This window comes from Mustela lutreola, chromosome 3 (genome assembly GCF_030435805.1).
Source record: "Mustela lutreola isolate mMusLut2 chromosome 3, mMusLut2.pri, whole genome shotgun sequence".
NCBI classification, from domain to species: Eukaryota; Metazoa; Chordata; class Mammalia; order Carnivora; family Mustelidae; genus Mustela; species Mustela lutreola.
Window position 1 is genome coordinate 67,114,548 of NC_081292.1, and position 22,507 is coordinate 67,137,054.

The following is a 22,507-nucleotide window of genomic DNA, read 5'->3' on the forward strand; positions in this document are numbered from 1 at the left end:
GATCACACACCCAAGAAATCCACAGAAATGCCATTCCAACAAAAATGCTACACAGCAGGGGCGCCTGGGTGGCTCAGTGGGTTAAGCTTCTGCCTTCGGCTCAAGTCATGATCCCAGTGTTCTGGGATCAAGCCCCACATCGGGCTCTGTGCTCAGCAGGAAGCCTGCTTCTCCTCCTCTCTCTGCCCACCTCTCAGCCTACTTGTGATCTCTGTCTGTCAAATAAATAAATAAAATCTCTTTTAAAAAGAATGCTACACAGCAGTTCAACAGAAAGAGGAAATCTATCATCTAGGTCAGCTGTTTTCAAGCTGTATAATACAAAGGTGCATCAAGGGTCCTGCATCTATTTTACCAAATTTTATCCTACAGCTGAAAAGATTAAAGTTAATTATGTCTAAAGCTGTAATTAAAAATGGTACATTACTTATCAAATTTTAACCACATAAGGACTTCTGCTGCATTAACTTTAACACTATAACTTTTTTATGCATACACGGAGCTAAGGCTTCCATCTTGGTACACAGATTTGAACATTTTATAACAGTTCTTTTGACATTTAAGTTTGGGGATACTTCCTGTCTGACACTTCAGTGTTGATAGTAATAATAAATACCATTTAGATATTTTAAATTTTCTTTGAGTTTTGTGTTAGATTTTGCTCGTGAGAGAAAGTTTTAAGGGGCTGCCAAAAGAAAAATATGTAAGCCACCATTCAAGAGCAATCCATTCGCAAGTGCACTGAGGATTTATAGGCTGGGAGAACTGAAGGTTAAACTTAGTCAAAAAACTGACATAGTCAAACCTTCCCCTACTACTACTTTTCTCCAGAGAGAAAGACTCTTAGAGCCCTCTAAAAATTTAAGTGCGTATGATACAGGTATGATACTTAAAGTCAGGAGACCTGGATTCAAGCACTGGCCTCACAATTTGCTGGCTCTGCCACCAGAGGTAAGCATCCTAGCCTGGATTTTAGTTGCATGTCATAAACCAGAAATAATAATACATTCTTCGGTGAGCCTGAAGATTAATGAGATATTATATGCAAACGTACCTTCTAAATAATAAAAGGCTATATAATTCCAAGATTGTTTTTCCCCCTTAATTCTACCCTAAACCATGCTAACACTCGTTAAGTATAATAGCAGTTACATAATTTTGACTTGCTGTCATTATGGGCAGTATAGCACAGGGCATTTCAAGTTCAATAGGTGACTCTCTGACCCTCAATCAGCAGCTATATGAGTGGCCAATACTGTAGGACTTCTTTTTTTTTTTTTTTAAGATTTTTTTTTTATTTATTTGATAGAGAGAGATCACAAGTAGGCAGAGAAGGAGGCAGAGAGAGAGGGGGAAGCAGGCTTCCTGCTCAGCCCAATGCGGGGTTAGATCCTAGGACCTTAAGATCATGACCTGAGCTGAAGGCACCCCCTGAGCCACCCAGGGGTGACCTGAGCCACCCAGGCACCCCCTGTAGGGACTTCTGACGCCACTCTCTTGCATTCAATATCTCTATCCATTCTGCTGATCCTTACAAAGGTCTTTCTATCCATTTCCATTGTTGCCACTCTAGTAAAATACCCCTGCTTCCAATTTTTTAAATCCCTCAAAAATACATTTTAAACACTAGTGCCAGATCAGTCACCCCATACCCATTACATCACTGCCTTATTGAAGAGTCCACAATAATTAGGATTAGAAAGCTGACATATTTAAGTAGAACTTTTTAAGGAGAATTTAAGAGGTTGGGATTAGACTGGATAGCCTTTGATATTGGACTAAGGAATCTGGATATTTTCTGTAGAAAAGAAAAGTTACTACCAGTTTTTGAGATAACATGAGAAATCATATCAAAAGGAGACCACCCAGACATAGGATGAATCTGATAATGGGATGTTAAGGGGCATGGAGGTGAGAAGAAAATTAGGAGTCCTTCTCTTTCACCTCAGGCTCCACCCCTAGTATTCAGCACAAAAGTAGACACAGTATGAGTATTCAATCATTCTGTTTGTTTAATAAACCCTGGATACTCAAGTGTCTTCCTTTGGGCATTTCCACCATTTTTAAAATGCTATTTGCTTACATACATAAATGAGGCAAATAATGGCAAAATGTGATTACTTCTGATTTTTAATAATTTACAAACTCTAGTGAGTCAAGAATAAATCATTTGGGAAAAAAACCCTGATTTTCTACTAACCCATTAAGCATCTAGACATATTCATTCTATGCCTAATAAGTGAATATTTTATTTCATTCAGTTTTAGAAATGTCAGAATTCTTTAACAATTAATGATTTAATAAAGTTTAAAAAGGAGTAGGACAACTGGCATGCCTAATATGTCTCTATATTCCCTTTTCAGATATAAATGAAGTAATATCATTTTAATACTACCTATATCTGATGTAAATTAAATTATCTTAAATAACTGTGGAGATATTTTAGAATTTATTCTTTATCCCGTGAATAAAATCTTTGCAAGTTTAGTTTATTAAATCCTAACAAAACGTGGCACCTGGGTGGCTCACTGGGTTAAGCCTCTGCCCTCAGCTCAGGTCATGATCTCAGGGTCCTGGGATGGAGCCCTGCATTGGGCGCTCTGCTCAGCAGGGAGCCTGCTTCCCCCACTCTCTCTGCCTGTCTCTATGCCTACTTGTGATCTATGAAATAAATAAATAAAATCTTAAAAAAAATTTTTGCTAAAACTTTGAAACCATGATAAAATAAGCACTTCACCTGAAAACGAAGAAAATTCTTGTATAATTCTTGCTGTTTAATCTGAAGTTCAGTTGGAGGCTCACAAAATATATTTCCCCGAGCAAAAGGAGAGCTCTGTGTTTGAATATAACCTTGAAAGAGAAATTTTGCAAAAAACATACCATTACTCAATGGTTAGAAAATATAAAGGTTAAAAAATAAACTTTGCTACTAATTCCATATTGTGAATATATGTGCTAACTACGGAAGTCGAGAGGTCAAAAATCAGAAGAGTAAGGCTGAGATTAGAATCTGAAGACCAGCTGAAAACTAATGAGAGAAAGAAAAAGGGTGAAACAAAAATAGAGTTGAAAAATCTACTATGTCTATACCTGAAAGACACCAAGGAAACAAAGATAATAGCCTAAACAACTTTAACTACAGGACAGACTTTAAAGTAAATTTGTATAAGAAAAAAGTACATTTAAATTCTTATGTAAATACCCTCTTCTTAAGAATATTCTTAATTATATATTAAAATGTAGTACATATACATGTATTTTAAAATTTTGTCTTCTAAGACAAATCAGTAATTCCAAGTCTTTCCATCTATGGTTCACAATAGTTAAAATGCCAGCTCTGAAAACATTTTTTACAAACTAGAATGATTCTTTTATCACTGCAATAATTTTTTTAAAAATTTCAAAGTAATGGTATATAACATGAACAATAAAAATATGCTATATATTCCTATAAAAAGGATAATACTCTGGGGAAGGATTAAATGATTTCATAAAGACACCTGAAAAATAATGATACCCCAGGAGTCTTTCTTCAAATGCAGGGAAGCCTCACATAACTTTTTATATTATTTTTTAGTTACTGACTTAGTCTTTATACCATCAATCTAAAGCATTTCTTTCTCTTACTCATGTTTGCAGTTTAGCTGCCATTTAGGCCTATTTTTCCTTTGTGCTTAAGTTTACTAATGCTTACTTGAATAAATCAGCAGAAAGTCAACTCAATACTTAAAACGTTATAATGAAAAGGTGGATTAGCAAAACAAAATTAAGTTTTCAAAAGTAAGCAGTTTTTAAAAAATACATGACTAAAATAAAATCATAGAGAAATACATGCTCTAACCCAATGTATATAGGCATCTTAATAAGCAAACACTAAGTCATATTAGTATGGGCTTCATAAATATGGTTCTGCATCCTAGAACCATAAAGTAAAAGAAAAAAATGAACTTGAGGAAAGGCCTCAAACAGGACTAATGAAGAGAAAACATAAGCACACATTATAACATTCAATTTTAAGATATATTCAAGTTCCCTAAGGCCTTTAAAATATTAAATGGCACATGTGTATGTGTATGTGTAAACATACCAAAACCCTGGCATTGTTCAGAAAGGCAATAGGCAGTTAATTCTGCTGTGATATTTAATCATTCAGCTTGCGTATTTTCTTGGGAAAGGGTCACAGAAACTTGATTTTGTCCAGTGTTTTTGTTTGATAAGCAAAGTTAAGTTTCTGCTTGATAAGCAGAGCTAGATGCCTAAATCATTATTAACATGATAGAGAAAGTTCTGGGTGAAGACACAACTACAAACACCAGGTGTGGAAGAAAGGCTAGAGAAGGAGTACGTAGAACTGGGATCTCAATACAGACTAGTAGAAGAAAGAAGTAAAGAGAAAAATAATGATGTATCCAAAGAAATAAAAAATCCCTTCAATAAAATGAAAGGTGTTTTTACTGCACAATGAATTAATACAAAGAGTGGAAGCCAAATTAATAATTACATAAAAATTTAAAAATTCAATTTTAGTGCTCTAAAAATGAAGACTCAATCCACTAGGTAAAAATCTATTGTGGGTTAAAGTAAGAAAGCACTTTCTCATAATTAGAGATCCAACAGTGGTAAAAGTTGTCCATGGAAACCACAAGTAGCACATCTCCTAAAATGTTCAAAAAGAGCACAGAGATTAGTGCTACCATCAAAGATGAAAGGCTGGTGATTCTAATCATATCTGCCTATTAAATGTGTCTGTTTGGAGAGGCAGTCATGGGTTAAAAAAATTTTTTTTTAAATTGAAGATTAAATGATCAGTCAGGGATATTTTAGGACTTTCTAATGTAAAGCTCTTTACTAGTCTAAAATCAAAACTTTAGTGGAAGTACAAAAATAGAATTTGTAGTAAATAAATGATTACTTTTACAGGCATCAAAATACAGTGCAAGGTGATAGATATATCTTTTAAATTTCCTTTGATTTTAAAATATGTAACATATTTTCATATAAACTTGATAAAGAAAGATGACAAGTTTCCCTGTCAAGTCATAAAGAAAGCTACTGAATAATTTCTTATTTATAGAACCTTTAATTCAAGGATGTTGTTCCATAAAAAATCAAAATATTGCTTAAGAAAGGGAGATGTGACCAGATACAGAATTAAACTTTTAAAAAACTTAAACTTCATTTCTTTGTCCTTTGTGGTTTCACAAGGGGAGGCAAATGATTACAAAATAAGTAAAAAATAAAATTAACAACTAAAATAAAAATAATAAAAATAAGCAATTTATTTGTACAATATATCATATCACATCTGATGCATTTTCACTAATTCAAATAGTTATGGGTATAAGAAGCAAGAGAGATTATTTGTCTGTATATGTGTGAAGAGACTATTTGATTTTAAGAAAGTCTTCCCACCAGCAAAATAAAAATTTTAACAACAGCTAAAGGCTGAGAAGAAATACACAGTATTAAGAAGCAAAGTATATTTCCCTATTCACATTTGTCAAAATATTTAAGAAAAGGTATTATGAATAACATATAATGCTTCCTGACTCAGTGTAACCAAGTTTTCAAAATCACAATATGACCTTTGTCAGGCAAGAGAAGAGAAATGCTATGGAACAACTTTAGAAATGTCAACAAACAAAAAAATAGAATGTGATTAAAAACCTGAGTTTTTATTTGTAGAATCTTCTAGGTTCTCAGCATTTGAGGTGGCTAAATTTTGGTCTAGAGATACAACAGCCCTTTTATCTTCATATGTTCTTGCATCTGGGTTATGGTAGGCATCTATATTTTGTCTGTGCATCCTATTCAAATCAGCTGAGAGGGAAAAATAAGCCATTTATTTCAACACATACACTTTTGTACACTTAATACATTTTCTAAAAGTAGAGAATCAGAGAGAAAACAAGACAGAGTTGGAATAAATCAATGGTGTCTTGGAGCCCTGAAAATAGAAACAGAATTATTAAAACTTCTAAGATTTTCAAAAAATAACTTATAAAACAAACTCAAAATCAGTAGAGAGCTTAAGAATGTCAGTAGATCTTTGACAACTCATAAAAACTATATTCATATCTATGTTTCTTAAGAAGTTGGCATCTCTTTAATACAGAACAGCAACAATTCAAAACAAGTCATAGTGACATTTCTTCAACCACATTAGTATTTCTAATGAAAAAATATAATCATGTACCACAGAGTTTTAAAGTATATCCATAAACTCTTTTGATGGTCTTCCCTTAAAAGATGGAGTTCAATTCCCCTCCCTTTAAGCATAAGCCAGAGTTAGTAACTCACTTCTTATGAATAAAATATTGCAGGATGATGGCATATGACTTCCAAGACTACTTCATAAAAGACATGGTTTCCATTTTGCTTGATCTACTGGATCACTTACTCTGAAGAAAGCCAGCTACTCTATCATAATGGCACTGATGGAACCCTATGGAAAGGCCCCTATGACAAGGAACAGAGGCTTCCTGAGCCATGTGAGGGAGCCATATTGAAAACAGATTCTCCAGTCCCAGTCAAGCCTTCATATGACTATAGCCCTAGGAGCTATTTTGGACCCCAAACTCATGAAAGATCCTGAGATAGAAATACCCAGCTAACCCATTCAAAAACTGACTTACAGAACCCCAAGATAATGTCTGTTACATTAAAACATTACACATTGCATAATTTGTCACAAAGCAGTAGATACCACACACAGATCACAAAAATCTGAGCACAAAGAATCAGGTAAAACAACAAGTCAATCTTAAAAACAAGCTGTAACAAAATAAAAAATAGTTCTTCTCCACAAAACAACTGGGATAATAAGGGACTAGCTGAAATCACAGAGAAACTGATTGCAAAAGAACTACCAAGAATTGGTAAGGCAAAAGTAGCTAGGTGCTCCTGCAATCATCACCAAATCCCGGGATCTATCCCATCACTAAATCCTGGATATGGAAGGTAAATGAAAACAGAAGGATGATGATAAAATTGAGGTCATGAACTAACAGCTGTGGTCCTTAAAGTCACCAAATTACATAAAAAAAACTCAAATAGGAGATCACTATCTCATCATCCAATATTCACTAGAACAGCATAAGAGCACTCCATATAAATGAGAAGTCACTATAAATAACAATACATACAGTATTCTTCCATTTTCTATTAGAAGAGTATGGTATATCAAGCTCGCTCCTTCTAAGATGATAACCTGAGCTCTGTTACCAAATTAATGAGTGTTCAGGGAATGCAATCTCATTTTGATATTCACTTAGACAAACCATAAATTAAGAGATAAATGTTCTATAAGTAAACAAACACATGAACATGTGTTACTTCACTGTTGTGAATTTATTTATGTAAAAAGAAAGTGATGTCAGCAGAGTGTATAATTAGTTAAGACTATCAGATTAAACAATCACAACAACTCCATATTGCTACTTATTGGAAAACACTATCAATCAAGTAGTCACTCCTTGTCTGTCTTTCCGTGAGGTGGTTTGAATAATGAAAGGTTTAAAATCAGCTAAAAATCAAAATTAAAAAAAGGGCTTTGATGAAGAGTATAATTTGCCAACTGCAAAGATGCCACTGAAAAATGGCCTTTATTTAAAATGTATACCATATCATTTAATATAAAACTACTAGCATTGCAGAATAATTCTACAAAGAAAAGAATAACAAAAGAAAATATTATAGATTAACAAATGGGAAAATAGTCCTACTCTTTGAACAATTTATCAGACCAGGACTAAATCATGTGATAGCTACAGTAAACAATATTTGAAACTTTTTCACTCCTTATTTAATTATCTTTTTTTATAAGCCTAAATACTTTGAAATTAAAATTTTATTTTTTTAAGATTTAGTTATTTAGAGAGACAGACAGCAAGCATGCACATGCATGACCCGGGAGAGGAGCAGAGGGAGAGAGAGGAGAGGAGGAGACTCCTATCTGAGCACAGAGCCCACCAGGGTGTTTGATCCCATGACCCTGATACCATGATGGTGCTCAATCCCATGATACTGATACCATGATCTAAGCCAAAATCAAGACTCAAACAATCAACTGACTAGCCACCCAGGCGCCCCACCAAATTAATTTTGTGAGTTAGCTGTTGGTTGATGGAAAATACCAAAACATTTTAAGAAAATGTCTGAAAATATTTCTATAGACCCAAGATTATTCAGCAATCATGACTAATTATACAAACTCTTCTACAAGTCAATTCAGAGAGCTAAAGAAAATTTCCAACCCTAATTTCACTAATAACACGTATTTCAAAATTAACTTACAATATACACACTTAAGATCACAGTCTCTAAGGCAAATGAAAATCTAACTGGTGACTTATAAAATAAATCTCATGAACTTAAAAATATTAAAATAACAAAAATTATATTCTCTGAACAAAAGAGAACATATACTAGAAGTGATCAGAAGAAAGTTACCTGGAAAATACCCAAATATATGGAAATTTTAAAAACTCAGGTCTTGTGCCTGGGCGCCTGGGTGGCTCAGTGGGTTAAGCCGCTGCCTTCGGCTCAGGTCATGATCTCAGGGTCCTGGGATCGAGGCCCACATCGGGCTCTCTGCTCAGCGGGGAGCCTGCTTCCCTCTCTCTCTCTCTCTGTCTGCCTCTCTGTCTACTTGTGATCTCTCTCTGTCAAATAAATAAATAAAATCTTTAAAAAAAAAAATAAAATAAAATAAAATAAAATAAAAAAATAAAAACTCAGGTCTAAATAATAGGTCAAAGGAAAATCACAAAATTAGAAAAGTTAATTGAATGAAAATGAAAATACCACATATCAAAATGTGTGCTACAGTTAAAGCTATACCAAAAAAAAAATTTATAACATTTTTATTTATTTATTTAAAAATTTTTTTTTTAAAAAGGAAGAAAAAAGAAAATTCCCTGCCCAGATGACTTCACTGGTAAATTCGAGCAACAAAACAGGAAACTTTTCCCTACTCATGTTGATGCCAGGATCAAAGAGCAGCTCAACATTTAAAAAATTAGTCAATGTGGGGCACCTGGGTGGCTCAGTTGGATAAGTATCTGCCTTAGGCTCAGGTCACGATCCCAGAGTCCTGGGATCGAGCCCCGTTTCAGGCTCCCTGCTCACCAGAGAGTCTGAGCTTCTCCCACTCCGGTGGCCTGCTGCCCTGCCTACTTGTGCTATCTGTCTGTCAAATAAAAAATTTTAAAAAATCTTTAAAAAAATTAGCAATGTAACTCACCATGTATCAATAAAGAAAGATGTAATTATCACTTCAAAAGATATAGAAAAGCACTTGACAAAATTCAACATATATTCATGTGAAAAGTATGAGGAGGAATAGAAGAGAATGTCCTAGACCTGATTAAAGAAAAAAATCTACGAAAAAACCTATAGCCAACATTATACCAACTGGTGAAAAGACTGAATACTTTCCACCTAAAATCAGATAAGACAAGGCTATCTGTTCTCATGATTTCTAAGCATTGTACTGGAGTTCCAAACAAGTGTAAAACATAAGCAAAATAATTAAAAGGTACGGAAAGGAAGGCAATGGAAAGGAAGAAGTGAAACTGTTTGCAAATAACATGATTGCCTACATTAAAAAATCCCAAAAAACCTACAAAAAAAAAACTACTAAAACTAATGCATTAAGAACACAGAAAAATCAACTGTATATACGAGCAATGAAAAAATGACTACTGATAATTTTAAATGTATTATTTAACATTTAAAATAGCATTAAAATACATGAAATACTTATGGATACAATTAACAAAATATATTACAATACCTGAAAACTGCAAAATACTGCTAAAAGATGTTAACTAAGAGTCAATAAGCAGATAAATATTCCACATTCATGGATCAAAAGACTCAATATAGTTAAGATACTGGCTGTCCCAAATTGATCTTTTTGTAAATGAAATCTCAATGAAAATCCTACCACACTTTTTTATTGAGGTTGGCAAACTGATAGTAAAATTTCAATGAAAATGGAAGGGAGGGAAGTCAAGTAGACAAAACAATCTTGAGAAAGAAGAACAAAGTTGGGAGACTCACACTTCTCAATTTCAAAACTTACTACAAAGCTATAGTAATCAAGAGAGTATGATATGGGCATAAGGATAGACATCTAGATCAATGGAACAGAACATTAAAGGGTCCATAAATAATTTTGTGGTCAACTGATTTTCAGCAAGCACATCAAGGCAATTCAATGTACAAAATGTTCTAAAATTGACTTTGTGATTGTAGCACAGCTCTGTGAATATACTAAAAACTGCTGAACTGTATATTTTATTTTCTTTAAATATTTTATTTATTTATTTGTCAGAGAGGGAGAGCAGCAGGCAGAGGGAAAAGCAGGCTCCCTCTAAGCAAGGGGCCCAATGTGGGACTTGATCTTAGGACCCCAGGATTATGACCCAGGCCAAAGAAAAATGCTCAGCCTACTGAGCCACCCAGGCATTGTATGTTTTAAAGGGATAAACATTTCATGGGAAATGAGAGCTCATTAAATTAAAATTTTAATTTCTCATTTAGAACACTATGCTAGATTACTGAAGATGTTAGCATTATGGGAAGCTAGGTGAAGGGTACACTCTATATCTTTGTAACTCTTCTCTAAGTCTTGAATTATTTCAAAATAAAAACTTTTTTTTGTTTGCTTTTTTTAAAACCACAATGAGATGTCCTACCTACTTAATAGAAAGGCTAAATACAAGGGCTGATGAGAATGTAATGCAACCAGAAATCTTGTGCTTTGCTGGTAAGAATGCAAAATGGCACAACCACTTTGGAAAATGATCTAGCAGTTTCTTACAAAGTTAAATATACACTTACTTAATGGAATTCCCAGGAATTCCATTCCTATGCATCTAGCCAGGAAAGACGAAAATTTATGTGCACAAGAGCTGAAGGTAAATGTTTATAACAGCTTTATTTATAACAGCCTGAACTGTGAACAAGCCAAATACCCATCAACTGGTAAAAGGATACACAATCATGGTACCTCCACGTAGTAGAGTTCTATTTAGTAATAAAAAGAAGTAAACTACAGACACATACAACATGGATAAACCACTAAAACTAAGGAGAAAAGGATACAAAAGGCAAAAACTATTTTGTCAGAATGCAGATCAGGGGTGTTGGCAAGGGTTGGATAAACTGGAAATGTTCTGAATCTTGATTGTGACTGTGGGTCCTGGAATCAGTTGTCAAAACTCATTGAATAATACACTTTAAAAAGAATGAATTGTGTCATATGCAAATTGTGTCTCAATAATCACATAAAAACAAACATAAATCTAACTGGGGCAAATACTATACATAAAAGAAATACAAATATGAATCAAAGATATGTGAAGAAACATTTAATCTAACTATTAATCAGAACTAAAATACTTCTGCTGTCTTTCAAATTGGTTAGGTATTTTTAAATTTTATTGATTTTTTGGAGTAGTTTTTAAGAATTTTAACATATGATAGATTCATGTAACATCACTATCCCTAAAATCATTTTAAGAATATACATGTATATAACCTTTAGAAAGGGGCTTCTTTCACTTAGCTTAAGTTCTTTGAAGAGTTTCAAGTTACTATGCGCATCAATAGTTCATTCCTTTAACTGCTAGGTAGCAAGCCATGGTACGAATGTACTACAGTTTGTTTATTCATTCACCCATTAAAAGTCATTAGAATATAGTTTGTTTTATTGGAACTTAAAAAAAAAAGAACTTTAATGAAAAAGGAGCTAAGAAGAGAAACAGATTTTTAAGTGTCACACAAATAATAAAAATGAGAAATATTTACTTTAAAAGGGAGGGTTGATGCAAAAAAAAAAGTTAGTGCTATTCTAGTCATCTGGGTAACAGATTTTAATATTTATTAATAACTACTTCCCGTTATAGACATCTTCCCCAAAGAGCTAAGGATAAACATTAAATTTCCTTAATTTCTTTGCAATAAAAGACCAAAGATAAAACAGGAGTAACTAGAGAAGCCAGCAGCCAAATTAAAGTGGGCCAACAGAAAGTACAGAAATTATATGATCTTGGTCATTATATGAAGTAAACAAGAATACAGATCTTTACAACATGTTTCAAATAGAATAGATAAATCACATTCCTTCCCTTCCCTCCCTCTCTAAAACAGATCAAGTTACAAACAGATAGCCCTTAAGGGATGAGTTTACCTGCTTTGAAAATACCATTTAAAAAAGAGTTCCACTGTATTTGATAAAATAATATACTTTTCTATCACATGGCATGACTGTTGCATTAAATAAGCAAAGTAAACATTACTGCTAAAAATGAAAAACACAGAAAAGTCTGCTTCATTACTATTAGGTCAAACAATTCTAAAACAGTATTTTATAATTCAATAATCCACATTTATCCTACTCCCTACCACCAACTAAACACATACAGAACAACATAACTGTATTGCGTGAACTGGAAATAATCTTAGAGGCCAGCTTCAAAGTCCTAGGAAATTATTCTATTCCAGTGTTTACCAAAGTTTCAGGCATTTAAGCACCTCCTACCCAGTAACTACTATGTTTCTATAAATTCACAATTTAAATTCACTACAGCAAAGACTTGACTAGATGCTTATCAATGTCATATCCTCTTCCTAGGCACTATAATTAGGTCTCCTTATAATTAGGTCTGAATATTGGAGCAAAGAGACAAAGCAATATTCCCACCACCTCGAGACCAGAACCCCCCCCCAAAACTCTCAACTAATTCTCCCACCACTAAACCCTGTTTGGCTGCTAGAAGTGAAGGATGTCAAAGTGGATGAATGATACAAGAAAAGAGCCCTGAAATCCTGAGTCACCTCTTGGAGGAGACCCACTCAAAGAGCATCCGAATGAGACATAAGTGAGAAGTAACTTTTATAGCCTTAAGCTTTCAGCCACAAGCTTCTGATAATTAGGGGGTGTTTGTTAAAGCACTTTTTGTTAAATGCCTGAACTAATTAACACCTGTATTTTAAAAGGATATATTATAGCATTATCCAATGAAAAACCAGTTTTTTAATATATATTCAAATCAACAATTAATTTTTAAGATAAGAAATGTTTATCTATGTATCATCTAAAATCACCTCATCTATAAAAGAGTAAGAGTTCCAGTCTTCAAACCATGAACAAAGTATGAGGTGAAGATTGGAAAGGAACAAATCCTTTGGGAAGAAAAGATGTATCTTAGCAATTTAAGTGGGTCTCAAATACATCTTTTTAAAAAGCCATCTTTAACAAAGCAAAAGCATAATATTTAAGAACTCTTAATAACTCAATAACCAGAAAGTATTCTGACTACATCCCTCAACTATCCCTATAATAATGTATAATACTTGAAGAACAAAATGAAATCTACATTTTTACCATTTACTGGGTTTCTAGTATTCATTTCTCTATTCTAATAAAACAATTTTCAAAAACCTATCTTTGTCTCTTTTTATCCTGATCTAAAAGTTAATCAGAGACCATCCCAATATACAAAACAAGTTGTATAAGACCTTTTTTTTTTTTCAAAGAGCTGGCTGTTGTTGTTTTTATCTCAAACATTTAAGAGAGGAAGAGAGAGTATGTGAAAGTTGGGGGGGAGGTGTCAGGCAGAGGGAGAGAGAGAGAGAGAGAGAAAGAATCTAAAACAGGCTACACACCCAGCACAGAGACCAAGGTGGGACTCGATCTCATAACCCTAAGATCCTGACCTGAGTTGAAATCAAGAGTCAGACGCTTAACCGACTAAAAGACGCAAGCACCCCTCTAGATCAAATATTTATGAGAGTAAATAACTTAAAGACAAATCAATATGTTTCTGCAACCTACCAGAAAGTTTCTGAGATCTGGTCTTTATTTTTCCATGGAGTCCTTGCACTGTGCAGGTATATGGCATTTATGAAATACTGCACCCCACAACTATTTCAGATCACTTATTTTAAATATGTCTTACTAGTTTAAAAAAAAATTTAATAAGAGTTTTGTTATTTTTACCAGGATGTTTTTTAAAAAAAAAAATCTAATTACCGGTTTGGGTAAAAACCTGACAACTAACATGAGCTTTTCTCTGCAATTGAATTATTATCATTAGAGGATGAAAAAACATGTAATAAAATTAAATGAATACTCAAAAAAAAAAAAAAAGACTTTCTAACCTGTTATTATATGTATTATAAAATATCTCTTTTGCATTAAGCTATATAAAAAGAGACCTTGCCTTACAGGCTATGATACTCACTTCTACCCCCCCATTCCTTTAAAAATTTAAAAATATTTCAGTTTCTTTTAAAAACAACAGATCAATGGAAATAACGTACTTATCAGATTTCCTTTTGCATCTCTCAGAGGAGCACCACCTCCACCTTTTCCCCAGGGGTTGTAACTTCTCATTTCAGCTTCTAATTTAGCTTCATATTCTTCTTTTTCTTCACGTTCTTTCTTCCTTCTTTCTTCTCTTTCCCGAATCTTGTTAATATTAAGAAACATTAGTATTAACAAGTATTCTGATACAAAAAGTTTAGTTTTAATATTAGATTTTATTTTTCTTATTAGAGAAAAAAACTGGATTTTTTTCTTTTTACACAATCTGCCACCCTATAAAATTTGAAATCACAAATCTATGGAATACCCAATTTAAAAACACTTCCTTGGCTAAAATAAACAGCTGTTGGTCCCTCATATCATTGCTTCCAGAGTGCTTTCCAGCCACTGATGCCAGCTCTAACTGTACAAATTCTTCCTTCCCACCAACCTCTACCAGAGCCATTCCTTCCTAAACCTTACTAGTTGCATGAGGACCAACAGGATCTCCCTACTTCCCTTTTTCATCTACCCTGTTATGGGACCTGACCAGCCATAAACTACTCCCCACATCTCACCAGACCTACTCATTTTACCCTTGGAAACTCCATTCCCAGAAGTCAAGAGGTTGAAGGTTCAAAGCTATTCAAAGAATTCTGGGCTACTTTAAGTAAAACTTTATGAAAGCATACAAAACAGTCTTTTCATCATCAAATATAAGCACAGGCTGGTCTCTAGGCATGGAAGGCAATGAAAAAGTATCTATGCTTTGGAAAGTTACTCTTAAAATCACAACCACAGGGGAACCTGGGTGGTTCAGTGGTTTAAGCCTCTGCCTTCCACTCAGGTCATGATCTCAGGGTCCTGGGATTGAGCCCCACGTCGGGCTCTCTGCTCGGCAGGGAGCCTGCTTCTCCTTCTCCCTCTGCCTCCCTCTATACCTACTTGTGATCTCTATTTCTGTCAAATAAATAAATAAAATCTTTAAAAAAAAAAAATCACAACCACAAACACACACACACACAGAAATCATAACCACATCCATGGAAAATTTAAGCAACCACCCCACCAAGGCTAAGAGGTCATCACATACATGAAATAAAATTCTAGAGTTAGGCAATGTAGCTTTGCCAGTGGTGTTATTAATATGCTCATTTGAAAACAGATATAAATTCAATCTTTTATTGTAGAAATCTACCATCCAAAAAATAAAGCTGTAATTCTACCTTTAAAAAAATCCATTTTCAAGGAGGCTACCCAAGTAAAATCTGAACAAAAAGAGCTTTAGAAAAAAAATCCAAGTGGAATTTCACAGAGAAGTACTTCAGATGGACATATACCCGCTAAGAGTTCCAGAATCCTCTCAGAGATATGGATACTCCCCTAAGAACCCCATATATTTGATATAATTACTTTTAAGCAAACTTTCTTAAAATATTACAAACTACAACAGAACCCATTATCCTCGTCCCTAAAAATGTTCTACTTTTTTATCTTAGTTCATATTCATAGCCTCATTATTCTTATAGACTACAACATTCAGAATCATCTTCAAGCCCCCTGTTCTTTATCATTCCCTCTATCTAAGTCCTATCAATAAATCCCAGAGTTGTCTTCTAGATGTCCCCCCATCTTCCCTATCTAGTAAGGGCCTCCTTACCTCCTGTCTGGACTGCCTCAATAGTCTATAGAAAAGTTTTCTCTGCCACATTTTTCCCAATCATATACATCACAACTAGCTACCCCTCTAAAACTTAAAGGTATTCACATCAACTATTCTTTTCATTCTCTGGCTTAAACTTTCTTCCCTTAGGCTCTCTGTAACAGGATAAAACTGAAAATTCCTTATTAGTTAATCCTTCACAATCCAGCACACTATAATACTTCAGCCCCTCTCCCACATCGATTTCCATTCCCTGAATATGCCAGGAATTTAAAATGTATTCATTGTTTAACATGCAGTTCAAGTTTAAACAACACATGAAGCCCTCCTAACTGCCAGGCATTTATTCTTATCTTGTGCTTTCAAAATGTGCTTCCAAAAGTATTCTAATCTAGCTGCACCAAAATTTATCATAGTGAAATATAAATGAGTGGTATTGCTTCTCCTCTGCCAAGCTGAGTTCAAAGGGACCACTGAGCTAACACATAAAATGTTCAACATTAAATGAATGAACGAATACAATGAATGATTAAATGAATGAATGAATGAATGAATGAATACCTGTTGCTGCAAAGCTTCTTGGTAAGACTGAAGTGACTGTTTTGAAGGCTTTGGTTTATCTTCAAAAAACAATCCTGAATTTATTGCTCGATCACTTGTAATTTTCAGTTCATTCTGTCCAACCACATTCCTATATCAAGTACACAATAATTTTAATCCATCTATGACAAAACAAGAATACATTTCTCCTTTGAAATAGTATACTGTTTAAGCAGGTTTAAAAACATGGAAAAATGTTTCCCTGAAGGTCAAGGAGAAATCCGTAAGTAAATGTCCCCTTACTAAGCTCTCTCTACTATCTCTGTTTCACAGTTAATGGAACTCCCAAATTTATTAGATCTATTTCTTGACCCACATGACAGATACATGGGGGTAAAAACTTGCTGATAATACATCAAGCAGTACATATATGACTTATGCACTTTTCTGAATGTAGAGAAATAACAATATAAGTCTCCCAATATCATAACTAATAATTTATTTAATAAATGTACTCTAATATAAAGTAATAACTTCTTAGCCGTTTCAAGAATATTATTTGGGACAGACAGTAAAAAGTCTGTCCCAAATAATATTCAAATTTTTGAAAAACCTGCAAAAAATCAAAAAAGGAAAGTTTAAAATACATTATGGTTACATAAATCTCAAGCAAAAAAGTGCTACCACTTTGAAGAAAGTAATACATTTAAAAATCTGAATTACAAAAGATAAACTCAAGTATTAGATTTATAATAAAACTATATATTTTTTAAAAGATTTTTATTTATTTATTTGACAGAGAAATCACAAGTAGGCAGAGAGGCAGACAGAGAGAGAAGGGGAAGCAGGCTCCCCACTGAGCAGAGAACCCGATGTGGGGCTCGATCTCAGGACTCTGGGATCATGACCTGAGCCGAAGGCAGAGGCTTTAACCCACTGAGCCACCCAGGCACCCCGAATAAAACTATATTATTAAAGAGACTACAGGAGGCTTTTCATCTCCAAAAATATCCTCATTTCAAATAATGAGTTTTTTTTGTATATCTAACTTATCCAATTTATTTACAATCTTCTATAAGGATAAACAGATATGTTTATGTATACTGTCTCACTGGATCATGAGAGGATAAAAGGAAAGATGAGGATGGGGTGGCTGGGTGGCTCAGTCGATTAAGTGTCCAACTCTTAATTTCAGCTCAGGTCATGATCTCAGGGTCATGAGACAGCCCAGCGCTACCTGTGGAGTCTGAAGATTCTTTCCCTCTTCCTCTCTGCTTCCCTCCCCCCACAAAAAAATTTTTTTTAAAAAAAAGGAAGGATGAGGGGAGCCAGAGCAAATCATTCCTAAAAGATGTTAACTTTTTCTTTTTTTAAAAGGTTTTATTTATTTACTTGTTAGAGAGAGAGGGAAAGAAAGAGCGCACAAGCAGGGGAAGCAGTAGACAGAAGGAGAAGCAGGATCCCTACTGAGCAAGATGCCCCATGTGGGTCTTGATCCCAGTACCCTGGGATTATGACCTAACCGAAGGCAGATGCTTAACTGATTGAGCCACCCAGGCATCCCTGTTAGACTTTTTAAGAGGAAGGGGGCTCTGCATGTGTGAATGGAAAAAGGTTGAAAGGGGTCATTTAAGACCAATCTCTCAAAACAAACTGGCTACAAATTCCAAAATCTAAAAGAACTTACCAAACTCAATACCCAAAAAACCAAAAAATCCAGTCAAGAGACAGGCAGAAGACATGAACAGACACTTCTCCAAAGAAGATATACAAATGGCCTACAGACTCATGAAAAAATGCTCCACATCACTCAGCAGCACAGTAATAGAAATCAAAACCACAAGGTGATACCACCTCACACCAGTCAGAATGGTTAAATTAACAAGTCAGGAAACATCAGATGTTGCTGATATTGTAAAGAAAAGGAAACCCTCTTACACTGTTGGTGGGAATGCAAACTGGTGTGGCCACTCCAGATAAAAGTATGAAGTTTCCTCAAGAAGTTAAAAATAGCACTGACCCAGGACTCAGCAACTGCATTGCTAGGTATTTATACAAAGGATGCACACACAGTGATCCAAAAGGGCACCTGAACTCTAATGTTTAAAGCAGCAATGTCCACAACAGCCAAAGTATGGAAAGAACCTAGATGTCCTTCGATAGAGGAATAGATGAAGGAAACGTGGCATATACGTGTGTGCGTGTGTATATATATATACACACACACACAAACACACACAAACAATGGAATATTTTATCAGCCATAATAAAGAATGAAATCTTACCAGTTGCAAAAATGTGGATGGAACTAGAGGTATTATGCTAAGCATTATGCTAAGCAAAATAAGTCAGTCAGAGAAAGACAAATACCATATGCTCTCACTCATATGTGGAATTTAAGAAACAAAACAGATGAACATAGGAGAAGGGAAGGAAAAACAAAATAAGAGGAAAACAGAGAGCAAGGCAAACCATAAGAGACTCTTAACCATAAGAAATAAACTGAGGGTTGCTGGAGGGAATGTGGATATGGAAATGGGAATAACAGGTGACAGGTATTCAGGAGGCCACTTGATGTAATGAGCACTAGGGTGTTATATGCAAGTGATGAATCACTAAATTCTACCCCTGAAACTAGTAATACGCTACATGTTAACTAAACCAAATTTAAATAAAAAAAATTTTTTAAATAATTCATTCTTTTTTATGGCTGAACAGTATTTCATTTATATGGATATAATGCATTTTATTTATCCATTTGTGGACATTTGAACTGTTTATACTTAGAAGTATTATGAATAATACTGTTACAAACATTCACATATAAGTCTTTGTGTGTACAGATATTTACATTTCTCTTAAGCATATACCTAGGAGGACAATTCAAGTGATGTCTGATGAGCATATTTAACTTAAGAAACTGCCGTTTCCTAGAACTGCTTTCTACATAATAATTATGTATGCAGCAATGCTGTAAAACTATTAATTTAATATTTTATCAGCATTTTAAAAATAAATAGAAGAAAAAAATACATAAAGCTATACTTTATTCTTTTTTTCTTTTTTTAAGAGACCTTACAGATTTTACTGATGATACTGATGGCTTAAGACTAGTAGAATCTCTAAAACTCTGCCCGGCTTATGAGACCTGGGATGGAAATTGTGCCAAAGGTGATTCTAAGTGTTGGGTAAAGTTGGAGCAGTGATTCCTGAGCAAATGAAAGCTCCTCTTCCTCTCTTCCTTTTTATCCGTCTTTCTCTGGTGATTTAGAGCTCTTACTACTTAGATATCATCCAGACCTGGAAGTGCACCAGAGAGACGACAGTCAAATTTATTGACATGCAAGAAAAGAATGTGACAAAGAGGTTATTAAGGACAATGCCATGCCAATATCAAACTGGAGAAGTGGATGACAATGTCAAAGTTATAGGAAATAATTTGGTCTTCACTATATCCTCAGATGCCCATCAATGTATCTCCTAATTTTTGAGAAGGGAATCTGTGACATTTTGAGAATTTGAGAATTTGATTAAAACCTACTTTCATTGCAGAAACATATGTATGAATGTATATATATATATATATATCATTCACACACATAAATTATGCATACAATATTTCAATGGATTTATATAGCCCCTCTGAAACCTAAATACCTCATGTTAAGAAATCACAAACATCCTTTTAAGCTATGAAGTTCTTTAATTTGGTCCTAAATAAAACCCTGCTCACCAAAAAGACAGTACTTTGTATAGTGGCAAACGTTGGTTTACAAAATAATTATAACCTCTTCTGTTATCACAAATCATTACAATGTAATTTTGATAAGTTGCCTAAAGTGTGGCAAAGAGTTAAGGCTTTGCAGCCAAAAAAAACTACTTTTAGATTTCTACCTTAATTGCTTATTCAGGGAGGACTTAGGGGAGTCACTTTATATAGCTGAGTTACAATTTCTTCAGCTGCAAATATTGATACATATAATGTATAATGCATATAATGACATGACAGTAGCATATACTACTCTATAAACTGAAATTGCTGCTATTATGATAATGTTTTAGTAAATGTGTATCCAATTTGAACAATTAAAATTCTAAGGACAAGTCATCCAGCAGTGAATAGTTTTGGGGACTGAATGGCAGACTTACAAGCCCCTTTCCTATAACATTTTTACCTATGAATTCAGCTGTGTTAAAGAAATAAAACATTGGAAAGACGACAGATCAGGTGCACATCAAAAGAGTTAACAGAAGCGCAGGTTCCTTCCACCTCTAATTAGGCTAAAATGCTTGGAAATAAAAATAAATACATTAGGAAACAGTTTATAAGAAATTAAGGAGGTTATTCCACTATTTAACTGTTACTTTATATCACAATTTTACACTTTGTAATGTGGCATTCAGAAAAACATAATAGAAAAAAAAAAAGACAACTTAAAAAACGACTATACTGGGGACAGGACTCACAACTAACAGTAAATGGGTATGAGGGATCTTGTGGAGATGAGTTTTCTGAAACTGGAAACACTTCCACAATGGCAAAGTAGGGACCTCTGAAAATCTGTTACTCCATTTAAGTACTGAAAACACTGTTAAAAATTGCCAAAATCAACTTTTTTATAATTTTGAAAATTAATGTAAGGCTTGCAACAATCCAAGAAGAGTTTTAAAAAATGAAAAAAAGAAAAATTTTCATTAAGAACAACAATCTTTATGGCATGTGAATCTGTCCCTTCCCATTCAACTTCCACCTAGCTCTACTGAAACCTTAAAATCCAACAGCATGCCACAAATGGCAGCTGTAAAAACCAGCAGCACTGCCACTGGAAATGCAGAACAGGTTTGGAGCTCCCCCAAGAGCCAATTTCTAGGAAAATGTCTATTTTGACCTATCTGGCAGCTCCCTGGAAATCCTGCCTTTAATTAAAGCATACTTAGAGCTTGCTCAGTATCAATATTCTTATCATGAAGTGTTTGTAGAAAACAATCAGCAGGGGTGCCTGGGTGGCTCAGTGGGTTAAGCCTCTGCCATCGGCTCAGGTCATGATCTCAGGGTCCTGGGATCGAGTCCCGCATCGGGCTCTCTGCTCAGCGGGAGCCTGCTTCCCCCTCTCTCTCTGCCTGCTTCTCTGCCTACTTGTGATCTCTCTCTCTGTCAAATAAATAAATAAAATCTTAAAAAAAGAAAAGAAAAAATCAGCAGCAATTGTGCAACACTGCAGTATCTGTGGCAGTAAAACCACTGGGGCAAGCAAAGGCCTGACCAATCCCTCAAAAAAATAAATAAATAAATAAATAAATAAATAAAAATCAAAAGAAAAATTAGGGAAAAACATATCCACAGGGGCTTAAAAAACTAACATATTCCTATGACTCCAGAAAGTCACATGCATATGCAGAGCTAGCAGATATCCAGAAAAGCTGTGAAAACACCCTGATCTCTCACTTCTGCTGGTATTGAGGCTCTATGCTAGAAGAAGTAAAAGCTAAAGCAGAGATGGAAATTGCTGGAATATTGTACTGAACATGCCCCAACACAAACACAAAACACTCAACAAAGAGTATTACAGATTTAAGTCTTTTAAGGAAATTTAAGCCCTTTAAGGAAATCTCTGTCCAGTCATGAACTAATCATTAAGCTAAACGAGAAGAGGCATCAGTAGCCATATATAACAAAGAATATAAATTTTATAGAATTAGTTCATAATAGTTACTTTAAAAAGAGCCACAATGACAAATAGCAACAATAAGCCTTAGGAAAGGAGAAAATCAGGTTTCTACAGTTGCCACATTTCTTTTTAAATGTCCAGTTTTCAATAACTAAAAAATTTATATGAGACTAGCAAAGGAACAGGGAGGTATAAAATAAACAGGAAAAAGCAATCAGTCAATACAAAGTCCTTGAGGAAACCAACCTGTTGGACTTGCTGGACAAAGACTTTAAGAAAAAACTTTTTACTATTTTAAATTAATATTGACCTAAACTC

General features: G+C 34.4%; 1 protein-coding gene across 11 annotated transcripts in view; it reads right to left on the bottom strand.

The window, feature by feature from the left end:
- The window catches only part of CSPP1 (centrosome and spindle pole associated protein 1), a 167,972-nt gene that overhangs the window by 45,918 nt on the left and 99,547 nt on the right, over nucleotides 1–22,507 (bottom strand). For all 11 annotated transcript variants that reach the window (XM_059166296.1, XM_059166293.1, XM_059166299.1 and 8 more), the window contains 4 exons: nucleotides 16,542–16,671; nucleotides 14,335–14,482; nucleotides 5,668–5,820; nucleotides 2,738–2,850 (listed from right to left, as the gene is read on the bottom strand). In XM_059166296.1, the coding sequence (XP_059022279.1) occupies nucleotides 2,738–2,850; nucleotides 5,668–5,820; nucleotides 14,335–14,482; nucleotides 16,542–16,671 (544 nt within the window). The remainder of the gene's footprint in view (nucleotides 1–2,737; nucleotides 2,851–5,667; nucleotides 5,821–14,334; nucleotides 14,483–16,541; nucleotides 16,672–22,507) is intronic.